General features: G+C 35.1%; 1 protein-coding gene across 1 annotated transcript; it reads left to right on the top strand.

The window, feature by feature from the left end:
• Nucleotides 1-1033: 1033 nt before the first annotated feature.
• LOC128985103 (ATP-binding cassette sub-family G member 1-like) lies at nucleotides 1034-25084 on the top strand. The gene is made up of 13 exons (XM_054404483.1): nucleotides 1034-1038; nucleotides 1492-1616; nucleotides 4183-4300; nucleotides 11345-11534; nucleotides 12157-12302; nucleotides 13654-13892; nucleotides 17377-17490; nucleotides 20814-20986; nucleotides 21902-22070; nucleotides 22316-22416; nucleotides 22876-23031; nucleotides 23610-23917; nucleotides 24229-25084. Exons 1-13 carry the CDS (start codon nucleotides 1034-1036, stop codon nucleotides 24320-24322), a joined length of 1938 nt encoding a protein of 645 aa, XP_054260458.1. The 3' UTR covers nucleotides 24323-25084.

Here is a 25084-nt window from a genome sequence, read left to right as displayed (position 1 = left end):
AACACTGGTACCCCGGTGCGACCTCGGGCTGACATTTGCCGTGTGGTAGGTTTGGTGGCCAGTGTGCCAGTTCCCAGTTCCTACCATACCATTAGGCAACAGGCAACCCAGAGTACCACACTCTGGCATGAGCTCCATCTGACACTGTGACTTTCTCTCCTCCTTTACAATCTATGACACAATAAACCGACTTGCTATGATTGTCCTCCTCACTAAGTCTTATAACTGATATCAGAGTATCTTGGCACAAGTTGATACCTCCATTTGTTAAGTCGACATTCGTGGTTTTCATACTCGTTTGATTAACAATTATCGTTTGGATTTACGCTTAGGGAAATCTCCAACACTCAGATAGCTCATCTCAACTAAGAGATGTATCTTTTTCAATTGATAGGTGGACATACAGCGTGTTAGACTCCAAACCACTGGGTTACGGAATCATCACATAGCAAGAAACCATAGAGAATCACTATGATCTGTCCCCAGTCCTTCAGGATAGCAGTATAGTGCCGTAACTTAGCCCCTAAAGTCCGTATGATTGAGCTACGTATGATTTAGCGGGACTAGTTCGGGCCTTTAACAATTGGCCAGTCCCGTGGTAGACCTTCGATCATGAGACAGGTCGGACAGGTCTCATCAAACAGAGTATATAGACTAACCGCGCACTATTAGTTTGATCTATTTTACTTTTTCCTCTGGCACATAGAAAGATTGCTTTTGACATGTTATCACCTGCCGTGTATGGAAGACACTTTTCTCTATGCCTATTTACTCTGGTTAATTGAATAACACAATTAGTTTACCAAGCAAATATAGGTTAAATATTGATTTCTCGACAGTAGCCTTGTTGCGCTTATTCACTCAATGACTTTGTATTCATTGTTTATCAGCAGACACTAATATTACTTAAACTTATTAGTGGTTTTTACTGTATAATAAATATACTGCGTTTAAATAAATAAATTAGTTATTTCTTACTCATAACCAGCTAAATTCGGTTAATATCTGTGCTATATCACAGTTAGGATTGATAATGAGGTAACTTAACAAACTATAAACAATGAATAACAAAATTCAATATTCCTATGTAATTATTTCAGTGGTGTTTGACAAAATAACATAACGTGAAACTATTCTATAGTTGAACATTCAGTCAAAATAAAATATAAATAATTTTAGGGATAGAAAACTACAAAAGTCGCCAACTAATCTCGCAATCGTTAAGGTCGTACGTGATTACCGCTTCTCGCAACGTAATTTGCGTGAAGACCCGCCAGCCCTGTAGTTAGTTGGCGAATAATTATATGTATTTTCTCGTCACAACTTTTCTTTTTTCAAACACACGTCTCCGGTCAACTTTCCGGCTTCAATTTGTAACAACTTTGCACACAAAGCACCAAATAATATTGGTTGCATCTGTAAAAAAATTTGCTTATAAAATATCGCCTGAAATTAATTGTAATTGTTGAGTAAGAGTTGGCAACACTGCAGTCAGCTGTTGCTGGATGCTCAGCTGTGGCGAAACGGCGGGAAGGCAGGAGAAAGTGGAGGGAAGGTGGCAAGTGTGTCAGATCAGCAGTCGCTGAAGCTTGAAATGCTGAAGCAATCATGTCGATGTATTCAGCCTAACGTTGAGCTTCTATACACAAATACATATAATGGTACTAACTTCGACACAGAGTTTATTTCAGGATCTTTCAGGTGTGCAAATAAAGGGTTTTCTATGGGGAACGGGACGATTGGCACACATTTTTGGATCTTCTGCCCATCCATGGCAGTATTGGCACAATCATTTGAGCGGGATAAGTAGGGTCAACTCGCCTGCTTGGAAAAGGCACGATTGGATTGGCACAACACTCGACCTGGTAGACGCCATCGAACGAGGGAAAACGGGAATTTTAAAATTCCCCATCAACTCTGCACGACAGTCATTTGCCGGTTATATCACGTATTTTCAAATGTTAGGTTATGTTAAGTTAGGTTAGGTCAGGTTGGTTAGGTTAGGTTAGTGTAGGTTTATTTGGATCCAGCTAGTGCAGTGACCGTAGCTGCAGATTTTTTGCGCAAACTTACACCTTGCTTACTCCAATAAGCACCACATCAAGGAATTTGTGGGACAAAATAATTTCCATTTTCCCGCATTCTGGCAGCCTGGCTGCTACTTCCTTGCCGGGCTGTTGTGCCAATAGTGCCTTTCCGGACCTTTCAGGTTGACCCTTCTTAATCCCCTCTAATGATTGTGTCAGTGGTGCTATTCCAAATTGGCTAAAAATGTGTGCCAATCGTTGTACCGTACGGCCTTTCTATGATACTTTGAAGTTACGATAGGGTTGTCACACCCCTTTGTGTTTTATTTTTTGGTCATAAAACTATTAATTGAATGCTGTTCGATGTAATGTTTATAGTAAAAATTTTGCATAATGCCTAATACCTTAGCATAACGATGTAGACTTTTCCTACCACTTTTAACACTTGAAATTATTATAATCACTGTTTTTTTTTCAAGCAATATAAAAAGTTGTCCCAACTAATAAAAAAAATAAAATAAAAATAAAAAAAAAACCTACCGCTAACATTTTCATATAACTGTTTTGACAAAAAACAACAATTTTTATTAGGTTGCCTTTTTTGTCAGTTGCCTTTTGTTGTTTATGTTTTAGTAGTAACTGCATAAGGAGAAAATACATATGACTAAAATCGTAGCTTAATTGTAAACAATTGATTCAGAAACTTAATAAAACTATGAATTGTAAAATTTGTCACAATTTTTATTCGTTCAGCCCTAAAATGAACTTCATTGGTAGATTATGGAAAAGTCGTAACTACTGTATATCACATAGTATATCACAGTACTCCCTGGTACATTTAGCCATAGATTAAAGAAGTAGACAAATATACTCCTTCGAATCGGAATTATGTTGTCTTATATTTCTAGATTACAAATTAGTACTACTCCTATATTGAGATACTCGTCTATAGCTGAATAGAGCAATCTTTACTGTGAACAGCTTTTGGAGCTTTCCTGGTTTAGATTTCAATTAATGCAATTCAATTGACATGTTTAATACTTAATTGATCACTATGTAAAAACATTAGTGCAATATTTGTCCTTACCCCTTAAGGTAAGACTTTTTTTCAATTTTTGTGGAAATTATTCAGATCAATGTTAAAACAAAAGAGAAAAACGTCTTAAGTAGTTCTGAAGCTCACTCGAATATCATGTAGCACCTGAATAAAAGGCCAAGTTAAACAATGTATTGCATTTCCTGTTTACATACCGTGTTTAATAGTCCTACTATCATAGTTTATGTCCAACATACAGTCCGTTATGTGGTATATCAAATCAAGGACTTCTCCATCACAGACGCGTTGTAAGGCCAGCCGTAGGAATAATCACAGTTCCCTGGTTTACAATATTTAGAATATTCAAATATGTAAAGGAGCTTGTATCTGACCGCTGTACATAACTATGCCCAACCTTAATTGTTGAGTTCATTATACAGTTCGAAATCTTTCGTTATTCAACCGGTTTTGAAGAACCTGAGACCATCGTTCATGGATGTTGTCATACAATTACCTACCTAAATGTCGGCTTTATACTTTGAAACTGATAATAATAAGCAAAATAACTTTGCTTTATCTTTTCTGTACTAAATCGTATTTACTTTTCCGTAGTCCAAATTTTCAAAATAAAAGCATCAAAATGAAAGTTCGCGTTAAAACTTGACTGGCTGTATATAATGTTGAATCGCGAGTTACAAAATTATTGTTTACATCTTGAATGCCACCTATGATGTTCAACTATTTGTATACATTGTTGAGATATTAAAAGAATGATTTGTGTTTTCGCAAAATTGGTGCATGACGATACTGAATAGTGCAAATAAAAACAAAATATTTGTCGGTAATAACCAAGAATGTTTCGTAAGACCATTGATTATACAGATAAATCTTTATAAACATCCCCCTGCTTGAAGCTTAAGTAAGAAAGTGAATTATCGAGACACAATTTGTAGGGAAATTGTAATATGTGATTTGTACGGCTTTGCTGCACCGCTATTCCGTACTGGCTTCGAATGCAGCATAGTACCACTGTGGTGCGCACTAGTTCACAAAAAATATTGTTGTGTGTTTTTTGTTGTTTTATGTTTATTGTTGTTAATTATTTATTCATTTTTGCAGGCCACCAGAGGATTCTCAAGGGTATAAATGGCATCTTCAAGTCCGGCGAGCTCACGGCCATCATGGGGCCCTCAGGAGCTGGGAAAAGTACACTCATGAACATCCTTGTGGGCTACACGTAAGTGAAGCAAGTTCAAAGTTACTTAATACATGCAGCAATGTAACTATTTAAGTTAATTAAGTGAAGCTGCTGATCGCTGGTCATCACAAATTTCACTACTCGCATCACAGAAGTTATTATGTTATAAGTTAGTATGAGAGAGGTTTGCACATATATAAAGGTTTTGCTTATTGAACGGTACGTGTCATTTGGGATGGCTGTAGATCAAACATATCCCGTTATATATCTCGCATCTTGTTGAACGTCAAGTCAATATTAAGGTATGTTTAGCTCAGACAGATGGAAATTTGGCGTTTGCTATTTCTTTCTTATAATTTCACAGAATTGATGAACGATTTATCAAATTTAACCATCCATACATAAAAATCCTCTGCCACGTGGCATTTTAATTTTAAAATAAATCAAATTTTGTTTAAAATCCTAAATTAAGATAACACAGTCGACAATTTGAGTCGACACCAGCGCTCTTTAACCACAACCTCCTTCTGGGCATCTAACACACTCCCAGACAGGGTTTGGATTTCGATGAGAAGTATTCTTAGTATCCAATGCTAGTGGTTTCATGTAAGCTATTCGCTATTGTTAAGAATATTCCCCATTGGTAACAACCTATTACTTTTGATGGACGTTTAATTGAATGTACTTGGCAAAGAGGCTCTTGCCACCATAAATTAGTTAGCAGTATGGTCGCCTTTGGGGATTATGTTTTCAAATGATTCTAGCTATGCTTTTTTGCAATGTTTTCCTCGTCCAAATGTAACTGAACCCGACCAGGAAATAACTGGAAATAACGCAGAAGGCGTGGCAATCCGTTCGGCATCTGGTTCCGTTGCTATGGAAACACATTGAACCCTTGTACCTTATTGGTCGAAGTTTGGTTCCGTTGCTATGGAAACGCACTAGAGAAACAGATCGAGATCAGCTTACTTTATAAGCTGTACAGTCAATTTTTATTTTGAATTCCATGGTTAACCAGAAAATGGCAATCCACGGGTCTTCCATTGGTAGCCTTTTTTCTTAGCCTATATCTAATAGTTTTCAAATTTAAAACAAATCCTAAATATGAAGCTAATAAAAGAGATGGATGGTGTTTGTTTGGTAAAACTAGACTGTAAAAGGAATTAGAGAAATTTATTACGGCATTCCCTGAATTTATCAACCTCAATCTCGGCCTATAAGGTGCCAAATTATCTTTATTGCCTCGTCCACTTTATATCTTCTACTTTATAAACAAGTCTAAACATTTCCAAGGTTGACTTGCGAAAACACCCGACCCGGGTTTGCAAAAATCGACAGGAAAAGTGTTATTTTGATTAGCATCGCCTGTGAACCGTATCAGTCGAATCTCCCCTTGAAAGCGAACTGCCGAATTGAAGGCGAATCTTGATCAAATTAATTGAGCTTTCAACGCAGCCTAAGGATTAAGGATATTCAGTAATATCGTACTGTTTATTCTACTACTAAGTGGGATTTTATGGGGGCAACTACTTAGTATCCAAGCGAGATAGATAAATGTGACGATGATTCATTCATCTACTTCTTATCCAATACACAATTCATTATCTGAAAAGGACATAAGTCAGACTAGCAGTGTTTTAAACCAAAATATGAATGGAAGATAGAAGCTGAGTTGATACTGTAAGGAACGTTTTGTTTTGTTAGGTACTGACTAAGCAAGTACTTCATTACTAAACTTCGCCAGCCAGTACTTTGACTTCGTCATCTTGTTACTTCATCAGCTGTTTCGCCAGGACTTAAAAAATTAAGGAAAAGTTGATTCAGCAGGATTGGTTTCTAGACTCGATTCTCTCACGATTTTCCTTTTTCATTTTGGAACACCGTATGAAAAAACGTCATTCCCGGCCATTACGAAAGTCACCACATTTAGTAACAATAACATACGTACGTAATTCTAAACAATATAAAAATAAGCAGCATGTATGATTTAATGATCTCTTACAACATAACATCGCACTAATAGGTCACTTATCGCATTATAACTTAGTTGATGCAATTATAATTAATTGCTTTTTCTATGCCAGGTGTTTTTTCCTAGACAAGGACATACCACAGAATCAGGTGTGACCCTGAACAGAGTTGAATTCCTGTTCCGAACAGAGGGCGTTGGTTGTGTTAGCCTATGTTGAATGAGTCCACGAAGATAGAAAACGTGACTTTCATGTTGTAGAAGAAAGACGAACGTTACAGGGACGGTTTGTACGTAGAGGGAATATTCTTCATCCAAGGCAGAGGAGGTCTTATTAATAGGTTTTCGAACAGTCTCACTGGACGCATAACCCACTGATACACTACGATCACGTCAATAGGAATAGGAAAGCTTTTAAGGGTGCGCTCTACCTCAGCTCGGAAATCTCAGCTCGGGCTTCAGTAGCTATGTTGCTCCATTGAACAGCGCCGCGAGAAGCGCTTGCAGACGTTCACGGCAACTGTCTTTGTAAACTACCCATACATGCTAGTAGAAAACAATGAGTGGGGTTTTACAGAACAAAGAACAATCCATGCGACCCTGGTTTTAGAATTTTAAAGTAACAGTTCTGTAATTAGTTAAAGCAGTTTTAAATTGCCGATTTTCGTCTACATTGAAAGAAGATGTTGTTAAAAAATTGACTTCTGGTGTATGTGCTTTGAGACAGATGTCTCAGATCTGCAGCATAGACACTTTGAGGATAATATACTTTTCATTACTGCATAGTCACATAGCTTATGGAATATCTATTTATGGAGCAACATCAAAGACCAATTTGGATTATATCCTTATCAAACAAAAGAGAGCTATTCGTCTAATGATGAAACTGCAAAGAAAACAATCAGCTAAGAGATTTTTTAAGGAATTACAAATCCTAACGGTGTATAGTCTGTATATATATGAAGCATCTGTCTATGCAAAACAAATTCAATTGTCATCCACTCCAAGCAATACTGGTGACTATAACACTAGGTTTAAAATTAACCTACCCCGACATAAATTGGAATTTTTCAAAAAGTAAACTTATTATTCAGGTTTAATTTTTTTGCAACACCTGCCGGCTTATATTATATAAAGACGGAAGACAATTTGAATAAATTTAAAAGAACACTAAAAGACTTTTTAATTAAATTTCCATTTTATTCCATAGAAGAATTTTTTTAAATAAAAACTAGTAGCTTACATAATTTGAACTCCATAGCAAAATTAGGGGAACAATTTAAATTTTCACAATGATTAGTAAGTAATACTTTTTCTTTTCTTTGTATATTTTTACCTAAGCCCGGAAAATGGGTATATGTTTTTTTTATTTTAATAACTGCTAATGTTATTGTGATTGCAATAGTGTTATATTTTTAATATATTCAATTAGAAATTCTTCACTTATCTTAATAGTATATTTTAAACACTTTGTAATATGTAGATATATGTATTTATAGCCTATTTGACTCTATTCAATACATGTTATTTTATGTATAATGAATAAAGAATGATTTGATTTGATTTGAAGATTTTCAGGCTGTATATACGATATTAAACATATTACCACAACAATCTAGATAATTTAATCCTCTTCAAAATGCCATCCTAACTTTGGTTCTACGTTAAGTGTAGCCTTCGGAAACACTGTTGCCCCAAACCCTTGCGTTTACACAAAACGGCAGGGGTAGAGCGTACCCTTCTAACTCTCCTTTCTATGCATGTTGCTGGCAAAACACTATAAAAATATTATATTGGCCTTCTGTACCTTAAAATTTAGTATTACATTAAATTTCATGCTAAGTAAAAAATACATGTAATTAACAATAGTTTCTTCAAACCACTTACAAAAATTAATAATATGAGCATGAAATGTCACACCGGATTCTATTTTTTCGTGGCGTTAGCGAATTTGGACACGGTTTCGACATTTTTGCAAATCAGCTGACCAGTGCCCGGCGCAGACCAGCTCGGCCTGTAAAACTTTCACTGTTGCTCGGTTACTTGATCTTTCCTTGCAGAGTCTCGGTGATGCAATACTTGTCCGGCCCTGATAGCCTTTCGTAATTCTGGCGAATCCCCCTGTTAGCGAATTCTGCGGTGACCGTTAAACGCGATAATCAATGATTTATTGGATATCAACATCTACTTGAGCTTAAGGCTCTCCTCATACTTCATCCTCCAAACAACTTAGTAAAGCCATGCCTTTCAAAATTTATTACCGTTAGGCCTACCTATAATAAAAACCCTCTGTCTCAGCAGCAGTAGATTTGATGCAAAAAAACGTCAAATATCAAATTCTCCTCGGAAGTGTTTTAATTTGCTTCTAATTTTGGACAGCAAAAGAGAGAAAGCTAATCCACCTAATTACATTAATATTAAATAAATACCCCCGCCGCAACAAACCTGCAGACTAAGCGAATTTCCATTTGACTGATTGGATTTACACTGAAATGTCTACTTAAAAATATAACACTTATTCCCTATTTAAATAGAATTAGTTTAACAAGTACTTAGGTTTGCTGCATCAGGGAGGGTAAAACTGATTTTTTTTTTTTTGTAAAATATTAATAGTTAGTAAGAAATAAAAACTTTTTCCAAATTTGATCAAAATACGTTCATAAACAAGCAAACTACAACAGTTTACTTATTCTCCATAAGAATAACAAAGGAATTTTAAATTTACAATTTTTTGGAATTTTCTCCGTAACCATTAGGCGTATAATAACACTTCCATATACTAAATTATTTGTTTTTTTAAGCTCTACAAAGTGGTTTGGAAAGAAATTGCTAAATTTTATGTTTTTTGGGTCAAAAATGGGTACCCCATAAAACCCCCCGTAAACCCCCGTTCCCATGGTCCAATCATGCTGGATCGCGAACTCGTTCAAATAAACGTAGGTTTACACGTTTGTACCAAATTTCATCAAAATCGGATCATTTTTGCTCGAGTTATCGTGCTAACGGACACATATATATATATAAGTATATAAACATATAAACATATATATATATATATATATATATATATATATATATATATATATATATGAATTCAAACGGATGGTGTTTTTGGCCTCTAGGGACCTCGAAACGAAAAAAAAATCGGTCCCGCGTCCAGGTCTTACCATGAGTACTACGGTAATAGCTTATTCCCTATATGGGAAATTCGCTAAAAAGAATAAACCCAACAAATAAACAAAACTTCAACAATCAAACATTATTGAGTTAATTAGATAACAAATTATATTGTTCCGGTCACTTCAACCATAACAACCCTTTCGATTTAGGAAAATATAGTAAACAGAAATGGAAGAACGAAAAATGCCAGGACATCGTCTAATGACACAATAATTGTTAACATTCTAGGATCTAGTTTATTTGCGACACGGCCGGCGTTATAAGTTATTAATTAATTTGATTGTTACAAGTTGAGTGCTAACTCACCAGACTTGATGGTGTTGTTTAGATTTTGCTCGTAACGGATGTCAGAAATGTCATGTTGCTAATGCTTCCCTTTCCTGACAGAAGTCAGGTAATTAAAATCAAAGCCTTGGCACAGGTCTGTGACTTGGCAGGAATTAAGATTGCCCAATTTCATCTTCTTATATTTCATACTAGCAGAGTACCCGTCCTTCGTATGGGGTTGGCATATAAGTTTAAATTGCTTATTGCAGTTATACTGGAGGACAAAGTTTGATCAAATTTGCTTCTTTAAATTGACGGTATACTATGGTATTACATATCTACCATAGCCATAATGTTCTACCTCTTCACCTAAACAATATACTAAAGAAAAATAAAGTATTACAAATTTTTAAAAAATCACAAATTATTCATGACATTAAAAACATAAACATAACTGTAAATTAATCCTACTTTGACAGTTCTCATTGCGAATCACAGTTTTTTGTTGCTGCTTAGTTCAAATTAGCTGTTCATAAATGCAAAAAATATATAGTGCTATATAGTGCTGTTGGTAAATCTTATAACTTTTTAATGCTTTTCCATATCATAGAACCAACGTTTTTAGTTGAAACAGCTGACTAAATTCTTTAATTCCCTTTAAATATGAATACTCATAAGGTTAACATGGGAAATTACAGAGCCACTGGGGCGGAGCCCGAAAGGATTTTTGAGATAAGAATATGCCTATATGTTAATCGGGAATGTAAGCTATCATCATGCCAAATTTCAGCCCAATCTGTCCAGTGGTTTATGCGTGATTGAACTTCAAACAAACAAACAAACACACAAACTTTCACATTTATAATATTAGTAAGATATTTGAAGTTTGGGTTTTGTTATGTTATCACACTTGATACTACACTTCGTCCTCAACAAAAACGTTTTATTGTGATGAAAATTAAAGAAAGTGTGCTGGTGTCAACAAAATCATTTCTCTAATTTCTTGTCAAATAGTGTGTGCTTTACTTTCGTTATGCTACGTAACACAGCTTAAATAAGCTTAAGCTGATAAAAATGTTGATAAATCTTTCAAAGAACATTTATTCAATACCATTGACCTTTGGGTAACTGAGGTAGACATCCCACCTATGTGGTCCACTGGTCCAAGTGTTATAAAGCTTTTATCAAGTAGTTCACAGCTGACGAGTGGTTGCTACTGTCTAGGAGGACTCTATTTCTACTCTTAATTGTTGTTGCTGTGATAGTTGATATAGACAAAAGATGCTACAGTGTGTTGTACTACAAATAGAGTTTCCTTCCAGTTTGGCTCATTTAAGTCGATATATTCAACAGAAATCAGTAATTTACACCAGCACACTGTCATTGGCCAAATCCAACTAACTTCATTTTTATTCTAAAACTGGTGACAACTTTAAAATGGGAATTACGCTGTAAGGATGGTCTAAACATGTTTTTATAAGTGTTTAAGATCATGAAAATAAAAACACACTTTTTGGAAGTGTTAAAGAGTATGACGATTAAAAGGGAGATTAAATTATCTTTTTTGTTGAGACAACTTAGTTTAAATTACTGTTACTATCAGTAAATACTCTCTGGAAATAGTACAAAGAAAACCATGCAATATTAATTCTAACCTCTGTCCGCAGGTCTGCAGGAGTGTCAGGTACTATCATGACAAACGGGCATCCACGGCAGATGAAGCTGTTCAACAAGCTGAGCTCCTACATCATGCAAGAGGACATGATCCAACCCAGTCTGACAGTGCGTGAGGCGATGATGGTGGCGGCTCATCTCAAACTGGGAGACGAACTGTCAACCGAGGACAAAGAACTGGCGGTAAGTGAAGAATGCATGCATGAGGCATCCACGGCTATCTTTTGAATGATGATAGTTTTGTGGCGTTTATTAAAGAATTTGTGATTTTACGAATTCCTGTGAATCCAAAGGTAAAATTTTATCTTATATAACTGGCATTGAAATTCATTAGAAGGAAATAATCATTAATTTTGTGACGATTCTGTAATGCTGTGTATGTTATTAAAATACAACAAGTAAAAAAGTTAGGAATATTTTAAAGTCAGTGGCTACATTTAAAACATGTTATGAAGAGTGTAGCACAAAATAAGCAAGGGAGTTTAAGCATGGATTAAAGGTCTATACCTACTCTTTAATCTGTGGTTTAAGTCAATTCTTCAATGCGGAATTGAAGATAATGTGGCAAAGTGACAAAGAATTTCAGATATTTCAATGGAAGGAATGGAATGACAACTGATATGATAGGCTTTGTAAGGAGGATAGAGAACAAATGCCGTTATTCATACAAAGTATTCAACCTTCAGCTTCAGCAATTCTTCCAAATAAAAAAAATATCGTGGTGTTTTTTCACCTGCTGTTAATTACTAACTATAACCAACTTACAGCTTTGCCATGATAACAATTACAACTTGTGCCTATCTAGGTGGTGGAGATCCTAGATACCCTTGGACTGTCGCAGTGTGCAGAGACTTCCACAGAGAGATTGTCCGGGGGACAGAGGAAGAGAGTGTCAGTCGCTCTGGAGCTAGTCAACAACCCTCCGGTAATCTTCCTGGATGAGCCCACCACGTAAGTACCATTACCATACCTGTCTTCTGTTGTGTTATTTAAGAGGTTATATGGTAATTTTCCATAACAATTAGTAAAAAACCAAAGTTTTCATGAGAAATATATGATAGTTTAGTTAGTATCTAAAACATGTTTATACACAAATTCATTGAAAACTGGAAAATAAAAAAAAGTTAAAATCATACAGGGTTTGGGTATTTTTTTATAGCCAAAGTCAACGCTTTAAATTACAAAACCTTTGGTCATCTAACAATAATGAGGATCTCCTGACAGTTTGCCAGGTATTTTATTATTATTGAGACAGCTCAAGTGATTGTGTTTGTATTATAGCCTGAAGAAACTTTCAAGTTCAAAACCCATTGAGAGATGACAAAAGTCCTCTCCTTGCCAGTCAGAGGTTCCATGTCTGATGTAGTTCCCAATTCATTGTACTTTAAGTGTGCTCTCTTAACAAGAATCTAAAAACTATATTGTTGGATTTTAGTGGACGTGTGATTACTTTACCTACTATTCTTCCATAAATTTATGTTCCCTAATGACATTGCTTTAAGTATTTTAATTTTTAATCATACACCTTAGAGTAAGATTGATGTTGGTATTTAGTCAAGACGTAAGTATAAGATGCTGTCATATACAGGTAGTAATTTGTACTTGCCTCTATTCATTAGAGGTTAAAAAATAATTCATCCAAATAGATTTCAAGCCTTGACTTTGACACATGTAGACATTTCATCAAGCATTCCAACTGCCTCATTTTTCAAGTGTAATGAATTAAACCGGTGTAAATCTATCAGCTGTTGCCCTTGAAACATGTCAGGAATTCTAATCACTCACAGCTATTGGTTCAATATTTATAAATGGAAGTTAGTCAATCTTCTGTATAATTTATTCATTCTGGTTTAGCAATAGTCAGACGAAAACAAATAAAATAAAATAAAATCATAAGGGACCTTTTGTGCTTGCGCCACCATTAATCCTAATCCCGTTGTTTTAAATTGATTAGAGGTATATAATCCTCAGAAAATAAAACAAAAATCCTTTTCTGTGTAATTATAGTTTATAATGTTGTATATATATATAGCCTATATATATACCTAAACGTAGCAATATGAATTGATTCACCGAGTTCAAAATAACAATCAGGCAACTAAAACAGTCAGCAAGTAATAAAAAATAATCTTTGAAACATTAAAGCAAACAATTTATTTACCAGAGCTTGTGACCATACATATACTAGACATGCCATTGCCATTCCCAAGCAAAACCTTAAATCTCTAGCTAAATTTTTATTCGACGATATACTTATGTAATAAGACTCGATTATTTTAACCTCAGTCAATTTGTTTTCCAGAGGTCTAGACATAGTGTCAATAAACAACTGTATTCAACTACTGAAGGATCTATCCAGACAAGGGCGTACCATCGTCTGCACCATCCACCAGCCCAGCGCCACCATGTTCCACATGTTTGACGTGGTCTACATGTTAGCTAGAGGGCAGTGTGTCTACCAGGGATCTAGTCATCAGCTGGTGCCGTTCCTTAGTCACTGTGGACTGCAATGCCCACCTACCTACAACCCGGCAGACTATAGTGAGTACAGTTGCGATCGGTTTTTTTAATACTTTTGCGACACTCCTATGGGTAGTCTTGTCTAGCTTTAAGTGAATTTTTCTTCTATGAACAATATTAAGGGCGCGCTCTACCTCAGCTCGGATTTATCAATACGAAGTTGCTGATTACCGATGCATTGAACAGCGCCAAGCGCCATGAAGAGCGCTTGCAAGCCTTTCGAATCTGGGTGATTACATCGTTATTCTTAAAGTGTTTAATAAACTAACTGTAGATTCTTGTTTTTAAGAATCTAATGCACTTTTCCAGTTTTTTATTTTTTCTCAAACTTATGATAACTTATGATAAAAAACGTGTATTTTAACATTTTTACAAACCTTTGAGCACAACATTTTTTCAATTATCAAAATTAAAAAAAAACATCAAAACTACAATAATATTTATCAAAAAATATGACACCAAGATCTTTTTAATCGGTTCACAATTGGGGCTACAATCAGTAAGAACTAAACCCCTTGCATTTGTGCGCGCCAGACGGGTAGAGCGCAGCCTTAACAATCTAAAATTTAAACTTTTTCAATACACTACAAAGTCTGTATATCATTCATTGGACATCTTGTTTTAATGAATAATTCATTAAAGACGTTACTGTTATATGCTTTTCCAGCTGCAACACATACTATATTATTGGACAAGTACACTACATTCTCGAGATGCAATAATCATCGATCAACCTTGTAGAGTACAAGATAGGTAGTTTGTAGTTTACAGAGAGCTTATCACAATTAATGGCTGTTTCCCTAACAATGCAAACTTGTCACTTGACCACATGAATGGGTCAAGGAAATTGAAAGTAGGTTGACTGCCCATTGCCCATTGTACTTTATCTGCAAATGTAAATCAGCTGGAGACATTAGCATAACCAGGCTCCTAATTGATCAGTGACAAGTTACACTGCGACAGAACAGATAAGGTTTTGGTTTTAAACCTCATTGAAGAATCTTTCTACAGCATCTTGATTGTTACTTTAGTGATTCGCGTCTGCATTTCTCGAAATACTGTATGTCCGTTTTAAGAAGTCATTTAAAGAAGCTCAAGTCGTGGATTATGTTCAGAAAAATCTGACAACAGTTTTTCCTACCATGGAAGCACATAAGCTTGAATATGTAGCACTCTGTTTCCATGTTTACAAAAACTCAAGGAACTGCCATTAAATCCCACAAGGAATTACACTTTTACGTTCATGTGATGTCTTGTACATTAAAGCGAGATAGTAAATTTAATCCAATCTCAAGTGTACTGTTCTAGTAACCAACCACGTGTAATTCAAAATATCCATTTGTCCAAATTACCAGTGTCAATTATTCTAATCTTCTAATTATTCTAGTATTTCTAATTATTCTAATAGTTCTAATTATTCTAAGTTAATTCATCCAATTGCAATAATGACGTTGTCAAATTTCTTCAAAAAGTAAAGCCGGTGACCAAAGAGTTCCACCTTCAGCCAATAGATAACCGGTCAGTGCTATCAATAGTAAGATTATTAAAAACCTCCCGATCCGAAGATATATTTGGTTTGTCAAATAATGTCGTAAAGGAAATCATCCCTTTCATTTTAGAACCATTAGTCTATCTCATAAACTTGTCTATTTTTTCAGGTACATTTCCCCATTGCCTAAAATTTTCCAAAACACACCCAATTCATAAAAAGGGGGACAGAACAGTTATTGATAATTTTAGACCAATTTCTCTGATTCCAATCTTTTCAAAGATAATTGAACATCATGTGAAATTTCAACTCTACAGTCATCTTGATAAGCACGAAATTCTGAGCCCATCTCAATTCGGTTTCAGACCTGGTTTTTCAACAATAAAGGCAGTTGACAAATTGATTTCTGAGGTATTGAAATCTTTTGAAGACAACAAATATCTTAACGTAGCTTTAATGGATCTCAGTAAAGCTTTCGATAGTACGTCACACCAAATTATTTTGCATAAATTAAAATTTTATGGAGTCCAAAAAAATGAGCTAAATTTCTTCAATACTTATCTATGTGGCAGATTCCAACAAGTGGTTGTTGGGCAGGACTCATCTGAGTTTGAGGAAACTGTAGCGGGAGTCCCTCAAGGGTCTGTGTTAGGACCTATTCTGTTTCTATTAATGATTAACGACTTACCGGTACCGAGTAACCTATCTTGCCAATCACTCTTATATGCCGATGATACCACTTTCTTTTCCTCAAGTAGTAGTTTTACTGAGTCTGAAGCCACGGTCAACAACGCAATTACTTTATCTTCTAATTGGTTTAATGCAAACTCTCTTACCTTAAATCATGAGAAAACTGAGCGGATTTGCTTTTCGCTAAAACACTTAGAAGGTTCAAATATCCCGTCAACAGTGAAACTTTTAGGCATACATTTGGATGCAAAGCTTACCTGGCAACGCCACACTACACATGTTGTGTCTAAGATCTCCCGAGTCTGCTTTTTGTTGAGAAGACTAAAGAGTTGCGTCTCGGATAGTATGCTCATTACTTCTTATTACAGTTTCTTCCACTCTCATCTTCTGTATGGAAACATTCTGTGGGGTAATAGCGCTGGAGCCAGAAAGGTTTTCTCATGGCAGAAAAAAGCACTGAGAATAATTTTTGAAATACCACGCAGAACGACCAGCAAACCTTTTTTTAGCAAACACAGAATAATGACTCTACCGTGTATATTTATTTTTCAAAATTTGCTATTTGTTAAAGAAAATCTTTCATCATTCACAAAACGTAATGAATTTCACAGTTATAATACTAGAACAAGTAACCACCTAGATATTCCAATAGTAAGATTATCAAAATCAACTAATAGTCACAAATTCCTCCAAATACAGCTCTTTAATAAGCTACCTGTATCGTTTCAAGAGCTTAGATTTAATAAATTTAAAAATAAATTGACAGTTTGGCTTATTGACAGAAGTTTTTTTTTTTCAGTAAAAGAATCTTTAGGATACCAAATATCTAATATATAGTTCATTGTTTTTTTCCTTTTCAACTCCTGTTGTAACTTATTTTCTTTCAACACAATTGACCTAATCCATAGAAATTTTGTATTTATTTTGACGTTGTCTATTGTACTTTTGTTTGTATTTAATGACAATAAAGATATTCTTATTCTTATTCTTATTCTAATCTATAATTAAGACAAACCAACACAAAACAACTATTTGCAGAAGCATTGGCCCTCTTCTTATAAAATCAAATTCACCTCTCTAACCTAAGTTTGAGCGTCTTTGTCCAGATTGTGGCGTCAAGCTAACTGAGCTAACCCACTAGGCAATGCAAGGCAAAGGCAATACGATTCATTGTTAGGGTTTCTGTCTCACAGAAACAAGGCTAATCCTGGACCTGTGCTTCTCAAAAATGTTTTTAACATGATCTTTCCACCTAAGCGCAATGAAACAAGTTGTGTCCATAAGACAAAGGCAGTAAGCTTATGAATTTTGATTTTTTTGTTCCAGTTTTTGAAGTTCTCTCATTAGACGTAATCAATTTGATGACATCAGAAATACAAAATGGTAGAATTATAAAGCTGGACCCACAGACTGCTTCAGAACCGCCTAGATCTAAGCTTTGTAAGTATTGTTTTGTAGCGCTGACATCAAACCATTTAAATGCAACAAAAACCAAACACAAAACTTCTTTTGACCAGTAACCATGAGATTTTACATAAGATGATTTCTATGATTTGTGTTCAATTTCTTTAAGCAAAAGTTGTTCACTGTTTTTCAGTATCCATTATTTATTTTATTGTTTGAAAATATTGTTAAAAAGCATCTATATGGTACTACAGTTTTAAATTCTTGTGTCTCTTCCTCTTCTGCCTTATATTTTGTAATGTTCTAATTTTGCTGTAGATACTTTAAAACAACCCATGTATTGCAGTGTTTTTTAATTTCTACTTTAATATTATAGAAATTTTTTTATTTCCGATAAATAGCGGCTCATGTGTTTATTTGTTTATTTATTTAAATGTGCCTATTGCATGGTGTTGTGTTTAACTTTAAAATGTCAAATGGACTTTGGATTACTGCTTCTGCTGTTCAACCATTCACAACTCATTGTCACTGTTTGCATTTATGGAGTTCTAACGATCTAGCACAATTCATTAGATTTACTGTCATTTTTCATGTTATATTGGTTTGTTTGAATGTTTTTCACTTTATTGCACTTCTATGTTGTTTGACTTTGTTTGTTGTGTGTTACATGTCATTTGAGTCATATCATTGTGTAATTGATATGAATCTTCTGCCTCTTTGGCGCCGCAGGAGAATCTACTTCTTGTTAAGGGGGTATTATTTTATCATTCAACGCTTTTATCTGTCAGCCATTCGTTAAATACAATTTTATGTTAACTGTTCTCTAAAGGAAACATCAGATTGTTTTTTTTTATGAATAGTATAAATGTGTTCTGTACCGTTATTGGCTATATAATGTTTTATATCAGTTTCATTAAAATTAAAACTTCTTATCACCTACTACAATTAAATATTATTTGAAACAAATATGAAAAACAGCAGAATGCTAACAAAATCTTTAACGATAAATGCATAAAATAATCATAGGTACAACAATGGTATAGGTAAGTGAGCAAAGTTTAAAACAGAACCTTAATTGACCCTCGAGGAGGCGCTTACGGAAGATAGCTCCGCACATTGAGATTTTGTCCAAAAAAACTTCTTAAATGGAGTCTCCAGTCGTGTCCGGCTCTCTACTTGACACGCCACATTCCTCTACTTCTCTATTTCCCCAAAACAATTTTTACACCCACCCTCCCTTAGGTTAAATCGTAGATGCGAGTAAGTAAGTGCAGTTATGTTGCGGAGGTTTTCCCCATTTATATCACATAGGAGTTTTTGATTATACACTTTCCTAAAATATGATTATCCTGTTAAATTATTATTCTATTAACGAGTAATTGCTTCATTGCGGATAAAATCTGCACATGCGCCCTATTCCGTAACACCAACCTTAACCCTCCGAGTGTTATGTGTCGTAAAAGCGACTCATAACACATCCGCTGTAGTGTTATGTGTCGCTTTTGCGACTCACAAACACTGTTTACGGCGACGGCTCTGGGACTGACTGAATCGGATTGAACTGGATCGAGTTAGGTATTGTTTTTTTCAGCAGATTCAGAGCTTTCTCCTGATGTCTGTTTCTATACGCTTTTCATTTTTGTTCCGAAAATATTGTAGCAGACAGCTGACGTGCGTATTTGTAAACAGCTTGGTTAACCTCGCACCGATGACTGATGTTTTTTATTACGTTTATCATTGTTTTAGTGTTAAAAATCAAAAGTAGTGATATACGTGGTGCATTATAAGAAGATTTAAGTGATTTTGAAGGGCTGGTTGATGATCCTGAAGAAGTAGGTAGGGATATTGATGTATTATCAGCCAGATTCCTAGCTATGGTTAGGCTATGCATTCTTAGCTAAGCTCTATGTACCGAAATCTGTTTTTTGCCCATAACTTATTTATTTGCAAACCTACTTCCTCATATTATTATATTTTTGGAATCCTCATAAAATTCTGAACAATTTGGCTATTTTAAAATATTTGTAGACCTATAAATTATAACAATTTCTTGAGCGCAAACATAAATTTTTTTCATTTATTTTATAATTTTTGAGAAATGTTAACCCCAAAAAAATTGTTGAACATTTTTTTGTAATGTTTTATATGTTACATTGAAGCCCATAATTTTCCAAACAAAATGATATATAAAACAGTATACTTTACATTGTTTTTAAGTTTCTAAGATACATTTTAATAAAACCCTGCGATTGCGCAATAAATGGGCGAACATTAACACGTTGACTGCACGTGCCGACTTAAGTCGGCGTCGCCAGCGCTCCCAGGTGGCGCGCGCCGACTAAAGTCGGCACCAGACCAACAGAAATATATTGAGTCAGTGTGAGCTTAGCCTCAGACGGAGACGTTATAATCGTTGCCAGCCTGCCAGCTTAGAATGCGAGCTTTACTTTGGTATAGGTTGGTACTAAAATTTCCCGTAAAATCCTGTCTGGCAATGCTTTTGTCCCGGTTTCGGGGATTTTTTCTCTTCAACCCACATTACAAAGACACTGGATACGGATCCATGCAGTGCGGCTACCTTTGGGTGTTTCAGTGAACTACATCCACTCTCGGGGTAACGCAGCACAGTCACCACTGCTCTTTTGTGATTCGTCAGACTGAAATATTTGAATGCCAATTGCGTTCGCTGATTCGGTTGCGCGCCGGGGCTTCGCCCGCCACTGGGGAGCGCCTGTAAAGTCGGCGCGCGCAGTCAACGTGTTAAGACCAAAACTAGAGACACTTAAAAGGAGGGTTAAAAACCCACTTAACTATTTCAAAAACTCATTATGGTTTTAGAAATATTACAAATAGTTGTTGTATACTTTAGGGTTTGAAAATGAATTGGTTCCTTATCACTTTAGATAGAAATTAACTCCATAATTACGTGATAAAATAAAATGAAATTAAATCAATTTGAATGATTATGTATGTGGAAAAAGCTTACGCATGCGCCCTCTCACGTTTTAAGGGTTAAGCGCCTGCTCGAGGGTTAACCACCAGCATTAGAAGTATTTTATAAGCACAGTACAAATATTTTCATTCATTTACAATTTTAATCTTAACTTAATAATGTAACCACCATAACTAGAAATTGCATAGAGTACACTGGTACACTTATTGATGTAACTACTAAACAACCATCTTAATATGTCATATCATTACTATAAGTCTTCTGGTCTATCCATCTGTCTTGTTGATTTCCTATCACCATCACAGCCACATCCCATTCCATTCACATCATCTGAGTGTCAGCCATTTTCATGTTCATTTTCATGTTGAAGTTGCACGTTGCGCTTGGCATGTTGCATGTTCCTCAGTGACTCAGGACACAACTCTAGGCAGTGATTATCCATCAGGTCGTAAGGAGACGATGGCAGTAATGCCCCACGTTTACGGGGTCGAACCTGAAACTCTCCAGTTTCCTACCTCCTTCTATCAGCAATTCTGCATCATACTGAGCCGGCTACTCTTGCAGAAGAGGAGAAATAGGGTGAGTAAAATGTTTGGTCGGGTTAAATCTGGAAATCTAAAATGATTCCCAAAAAATTATCTAAATTATTTCTAAAATGACCTTCTAAAATGATTCAGTAAGTGTCCAAATTTATAACACTTTAATCATTTATGCTTCATAAACTAAATCTATGAAAGAACCAAATAAGTACTGGAGACTCGCACTTCTTTAGACAGTTATGGACAGGAACCCTTGTCTAAAATATAAATAAAAACCAAACCATCAAAAAATAGTACAAAATATAATTAATAAATTTTAAAACCCCTTATTATGTGTGGAAAAGTTGGTATAGTACAGCAACAGCAATATACAGTACAATGTAGGATTACATAACTAAAATCTTCATACCAAACGGTGCAGTGAACATGGACTATGTGACTAATAAGAAGGTGGTTGTTTAAGCCATTTTAATTCTTGAACTAAACTGGTTTGAACAAAAAGTGTAGAGATTTTTTTTCTATACATTTTTACCTTCAGAACTCAGTAAAATTGTTCAAACATTTTCAAAGTAAGTACTAGAAAGAGATGAGAAGTTTGGCAAATATTTTAAAGTGTTGGAACTCATAGAAACACAAATGTTTTGACAGCTGTTATCCTAAACTATGTTTTTGCTATGTAGAAATGCCCTTGACAACAGCACAGCGTTAGATAGGTGAAACCTTTAAAGTCACATATAAAAACATTATCCTAGCACTTGTACTTGGTTTAAGAAGGCACTATGCCTAAACTATCCAAACAGCAACAGATACAATTTTGTGTTAAAATGTCAGTTTTGATATGCAGCTGCTACAGACTCCATCTGCCTATTGTGAAGATAAACAATGAAAAAAGTACTGCTTATAACTTGTACCTTTCATATGAAACAGTCAACTGACTAAAATAATTATTTTCCAGACGGCCTTGTGGTTACAAATCATCCACCATGTGTTCTCTGGACTTATCATTGGAATCATCTTCTGGGGCATCGGTAACAACGCCAGTCGACCATTCGAGAACTTCAAGTTCTGCCTGTGTGTTGTTGTCTTCATGATGTACACTTACGTTATGTCACCTATTCTAATAAGTAAGTACAAAATAAAATTGTTAGTATGGCCTATGGTTCAAAAATTTAATTAATTTAAATTTTTAAATTAAAAAGTAAAATATTTGTGGTAAAGTCATAGAGTTAAAATGGGATATATAGTTACTATATGGACTGTAACACATACTGTAAATTGTAATTGAATATGTAAATATCTTTGAAATATCTTAAAGATCTTAGATCTATGATCTTTGTGATATCATATAACATTTTGTTTTACTTTCTAGTGCCAACAGAGATGAAATTACTACGGAGAGAATACTTCAACAGATGGTACGGGATCAAAGCTTACTACATGGCTAGGACAGCAGTCACGATACCAATTACAGTGAGTACACCAACATTTTTTTATTATTTAATATTTTTTTAATAACTGCAATTATTAACAAACAAGTTGACATTAGAAGATCAAAGGTACCTAAATTATACACAGATATCATGTTTCAGATTAGCTTGGATTGAAAAAATTAAGGCATAACTAAACCAGTGAAGATATTTGCAAAGCAAAATTGTTCAAACTTCTAAGAAGTCAGGCACATTTTGGATTGATCACATTCTTAAAGAACAGAGCAAAGAGCTTTAAAGTATTGTCACACTGGCTTCTTCAATGTTAAGCTCTCAATGTTATTCTAGCTCTCTCATAAATGATTAAAGATATAGAAAGAAGAAACCCCTTTGATTTCAGGATAGGCAAATCAGTTATCAGCAGGAGTTCAATTCGTTACTCAAGCTTTTCCAGGGTTTTATTTTTTCCTTGTTCTAAAGCCAAGATTCTTGTTTTTCACAGTTCACACTGTGCATGCTCTTCAATGTTCTTGTCTACACCATGTCAGATCAACCCATGGAACTTGCCAGATTTCTCTGGTTCTGCTCTATAACGACAATACTCGCTTTTGTGTCTGAAGGCATGGGAATGCTTATTGGAATCATCTTCAACTGCACAGTAAGTATAGAAACTACACTAGAGATTAAATTAGAATATAACTAGGACAAATGACATATGGTAAAGCTTGTCATGGTTACATAGTTATCCACCAATACAGAGAAAGTTATGCGAGCCTGAGCGACCTCTCCTATTTTATTCTTAATATATGGAACGGGGTCAGAACTTGAGTATTAGTTTTTTAGATGGTCCAGGCAGACACCTTCGTTAGACCTCTGTACTTATTACACACAAGTTGTTAAATAAACTAAACAATTTTTCTTCTTGTGTCAGATGACTACCGGTTTTGTAATGAGTGCCATGCCAGTTTTTGGTTTGATTACCGAAGTGCCAATAGTTCTTTTTTCAGCAACATTATGTTTTTTTTACACTTGTTTATCTTGGTTATAAAGTTTCCATACAAAAAGTTATGATTTGGACTGATCAAGCCGGCACTATATATTGGTCATTGGGCTAATAAATGGTCCTGGCTAAGAAACAGCTGGAGTCAGTAACAAAGCTGCAAAATACATCTCACGCCACTAATTTGTTATTTCTCTGTTTCACTGTACAGAAGATTACATTATCTGTTGTTTCAGAACGGTGCAGTAGTTGGGCCATCAGTCATGGCTCCCATCCTAATGTTGTCGTACCTGGGGATGGGCTACGGCGTCAGGACGGTGCCCTTCCAAGAGATCCTGATGAGGTTGAGTTTTCTGCGTCTCTCGCTGGTCGGAGTCGTGACGACTTTGTACTACCACGACCGAGCTCCCATGGAGTGTATCAACGACGTCCACCCTTACTGTCACTACCAGGACCCCTCGCTGCTGGTGCGGGACCTCGGCATGGGAGGGGAGGTAACATTGTACAACCTCCTCGGAATGTTTGGATACCTACTGCTATTCAGGTAATTATATGAGCTGAGCTAGCACCGATAAATATGTCAATTGATTGAAACTGTGACGCCCAAAACGTTTTCTTAGTTTTTTGCAAAATTAGACAACTGTTCAGGATCTAGCAATTTTTATATAGACTACCAAGTGTTTATGAGAACATGTTAAGTACATACATAACTCCCAGTACTATGGATTTTCCTTAATTCAACAATGTAACTATGTGAAGTGCCGCACCAAGCATTAGTGGTAATGAGGGAAATGGGGAATGTGTGAAAATGTAAAAATTACTTAATTATTTAAGACTAATAATAATTTTTTTCAGACTTGCAGCGTACTTTGCTATGAGGTTCCGTCTCACCACTCAGCTACGAAGTCACATCATCACCTATGTTCACAAAATCATCAAGCAGAGATAGTGGACACTATCACCGTTCTCCAGTACTTGAGTACTTTGTTCAGCACTCGAGGACTTTGCTTGCTACTTGAGTACTTCATACCGGGCAAGACTATTAATGCCTGTTGTCCCATGTGTACAGCCATTCATCCTCATGTTTCCTTATATTCTTTATTTATTGACATCATCTATCTTATATTTTATACAAGTACTTAAAAATCAAAATATAATATGTAATATATGTAATATAAAATCACCCCTAGTGCCTGTATTTGTTTCTGTAGTGATTACTGTAGAAAATGTCTATGTCTATACTATTTCACTTAAATGTATTAAATGTGAAATGTTTTATTAATTTAACTGTTGCATATTGCATTATCAATTTAATTTAAGCTTTATTTGGTGTATTTTGTTGTTCTCTTACAGCTTTTGATAAATGTACTCAATCAAATGCAAATAAATCTTCAAATACATTACACCATTATTAAATTAAAATCTAGTAACAAAATCAAACTTTGCTTTTTCCTATCTGTTTTTACTTGTACTCATTTCAACAAACCATGATATTATTTTTTACATCAAAGATCATCAGACTGTTTTGTACAAAGTCACTGTTAGTATTAATTTAGTTATAGAACTTATTGTTGTTGCTAATAAAAAAAGTACTAAGTCTTCCTACATCAAGGTACAGACGATTTGTACAATAAGTAGTTATTTAAGGATTTTTATATGTATTGTAATTAATAAATATTACATAAGACATATTTTATTTTGTTGACCATTA

Source organism: Macrosteles quadrilineatus, unplaced genomic scaffold (assembly GCF_028750875.1).
Source record: "Macrosteles quadrilineatus isolate MER2022 unplaced genomic scaffold, UCM_ALF_1.0 Scaffold_2__2_contigs__length_208266976, whole genome shotgun sequence".
NCBI classification, from domain to species: Eukaryota; Metazoa; Arthropoda; class Insecta; order Hemiptera; family Cicadellidae; genus Macrosteles; species Macrosteles quadrilineatus.
The sequence above is the reverse complement of the archived record's forward strand: the minus strand, read 5'-3'. Positions and strand labels throughout refer to the sequence as shown.

What these genes read in the sequence shown, in the direction of transcription:
- LOC128985103 (XM_054404483.1), top strand. An exon ending in GCTGAAGCAATCATGTCGAT is followed by an intron (nt 1,617 to 4,182) that starts GTATTCAGCCTA and finishes TCATTTTTGCAG; the next exon opens with GCCACCAGAGGATTCTCAAG. An exon ending in CCGAGGACAAAGAACTGGCG is followed by an intron (nt 11,535 to 12,156) that starts GTAAGTGAAGAA and finishes GTGCCTATCTAG; the next exon opens with GTGGTGGAGATCCTAGATAC.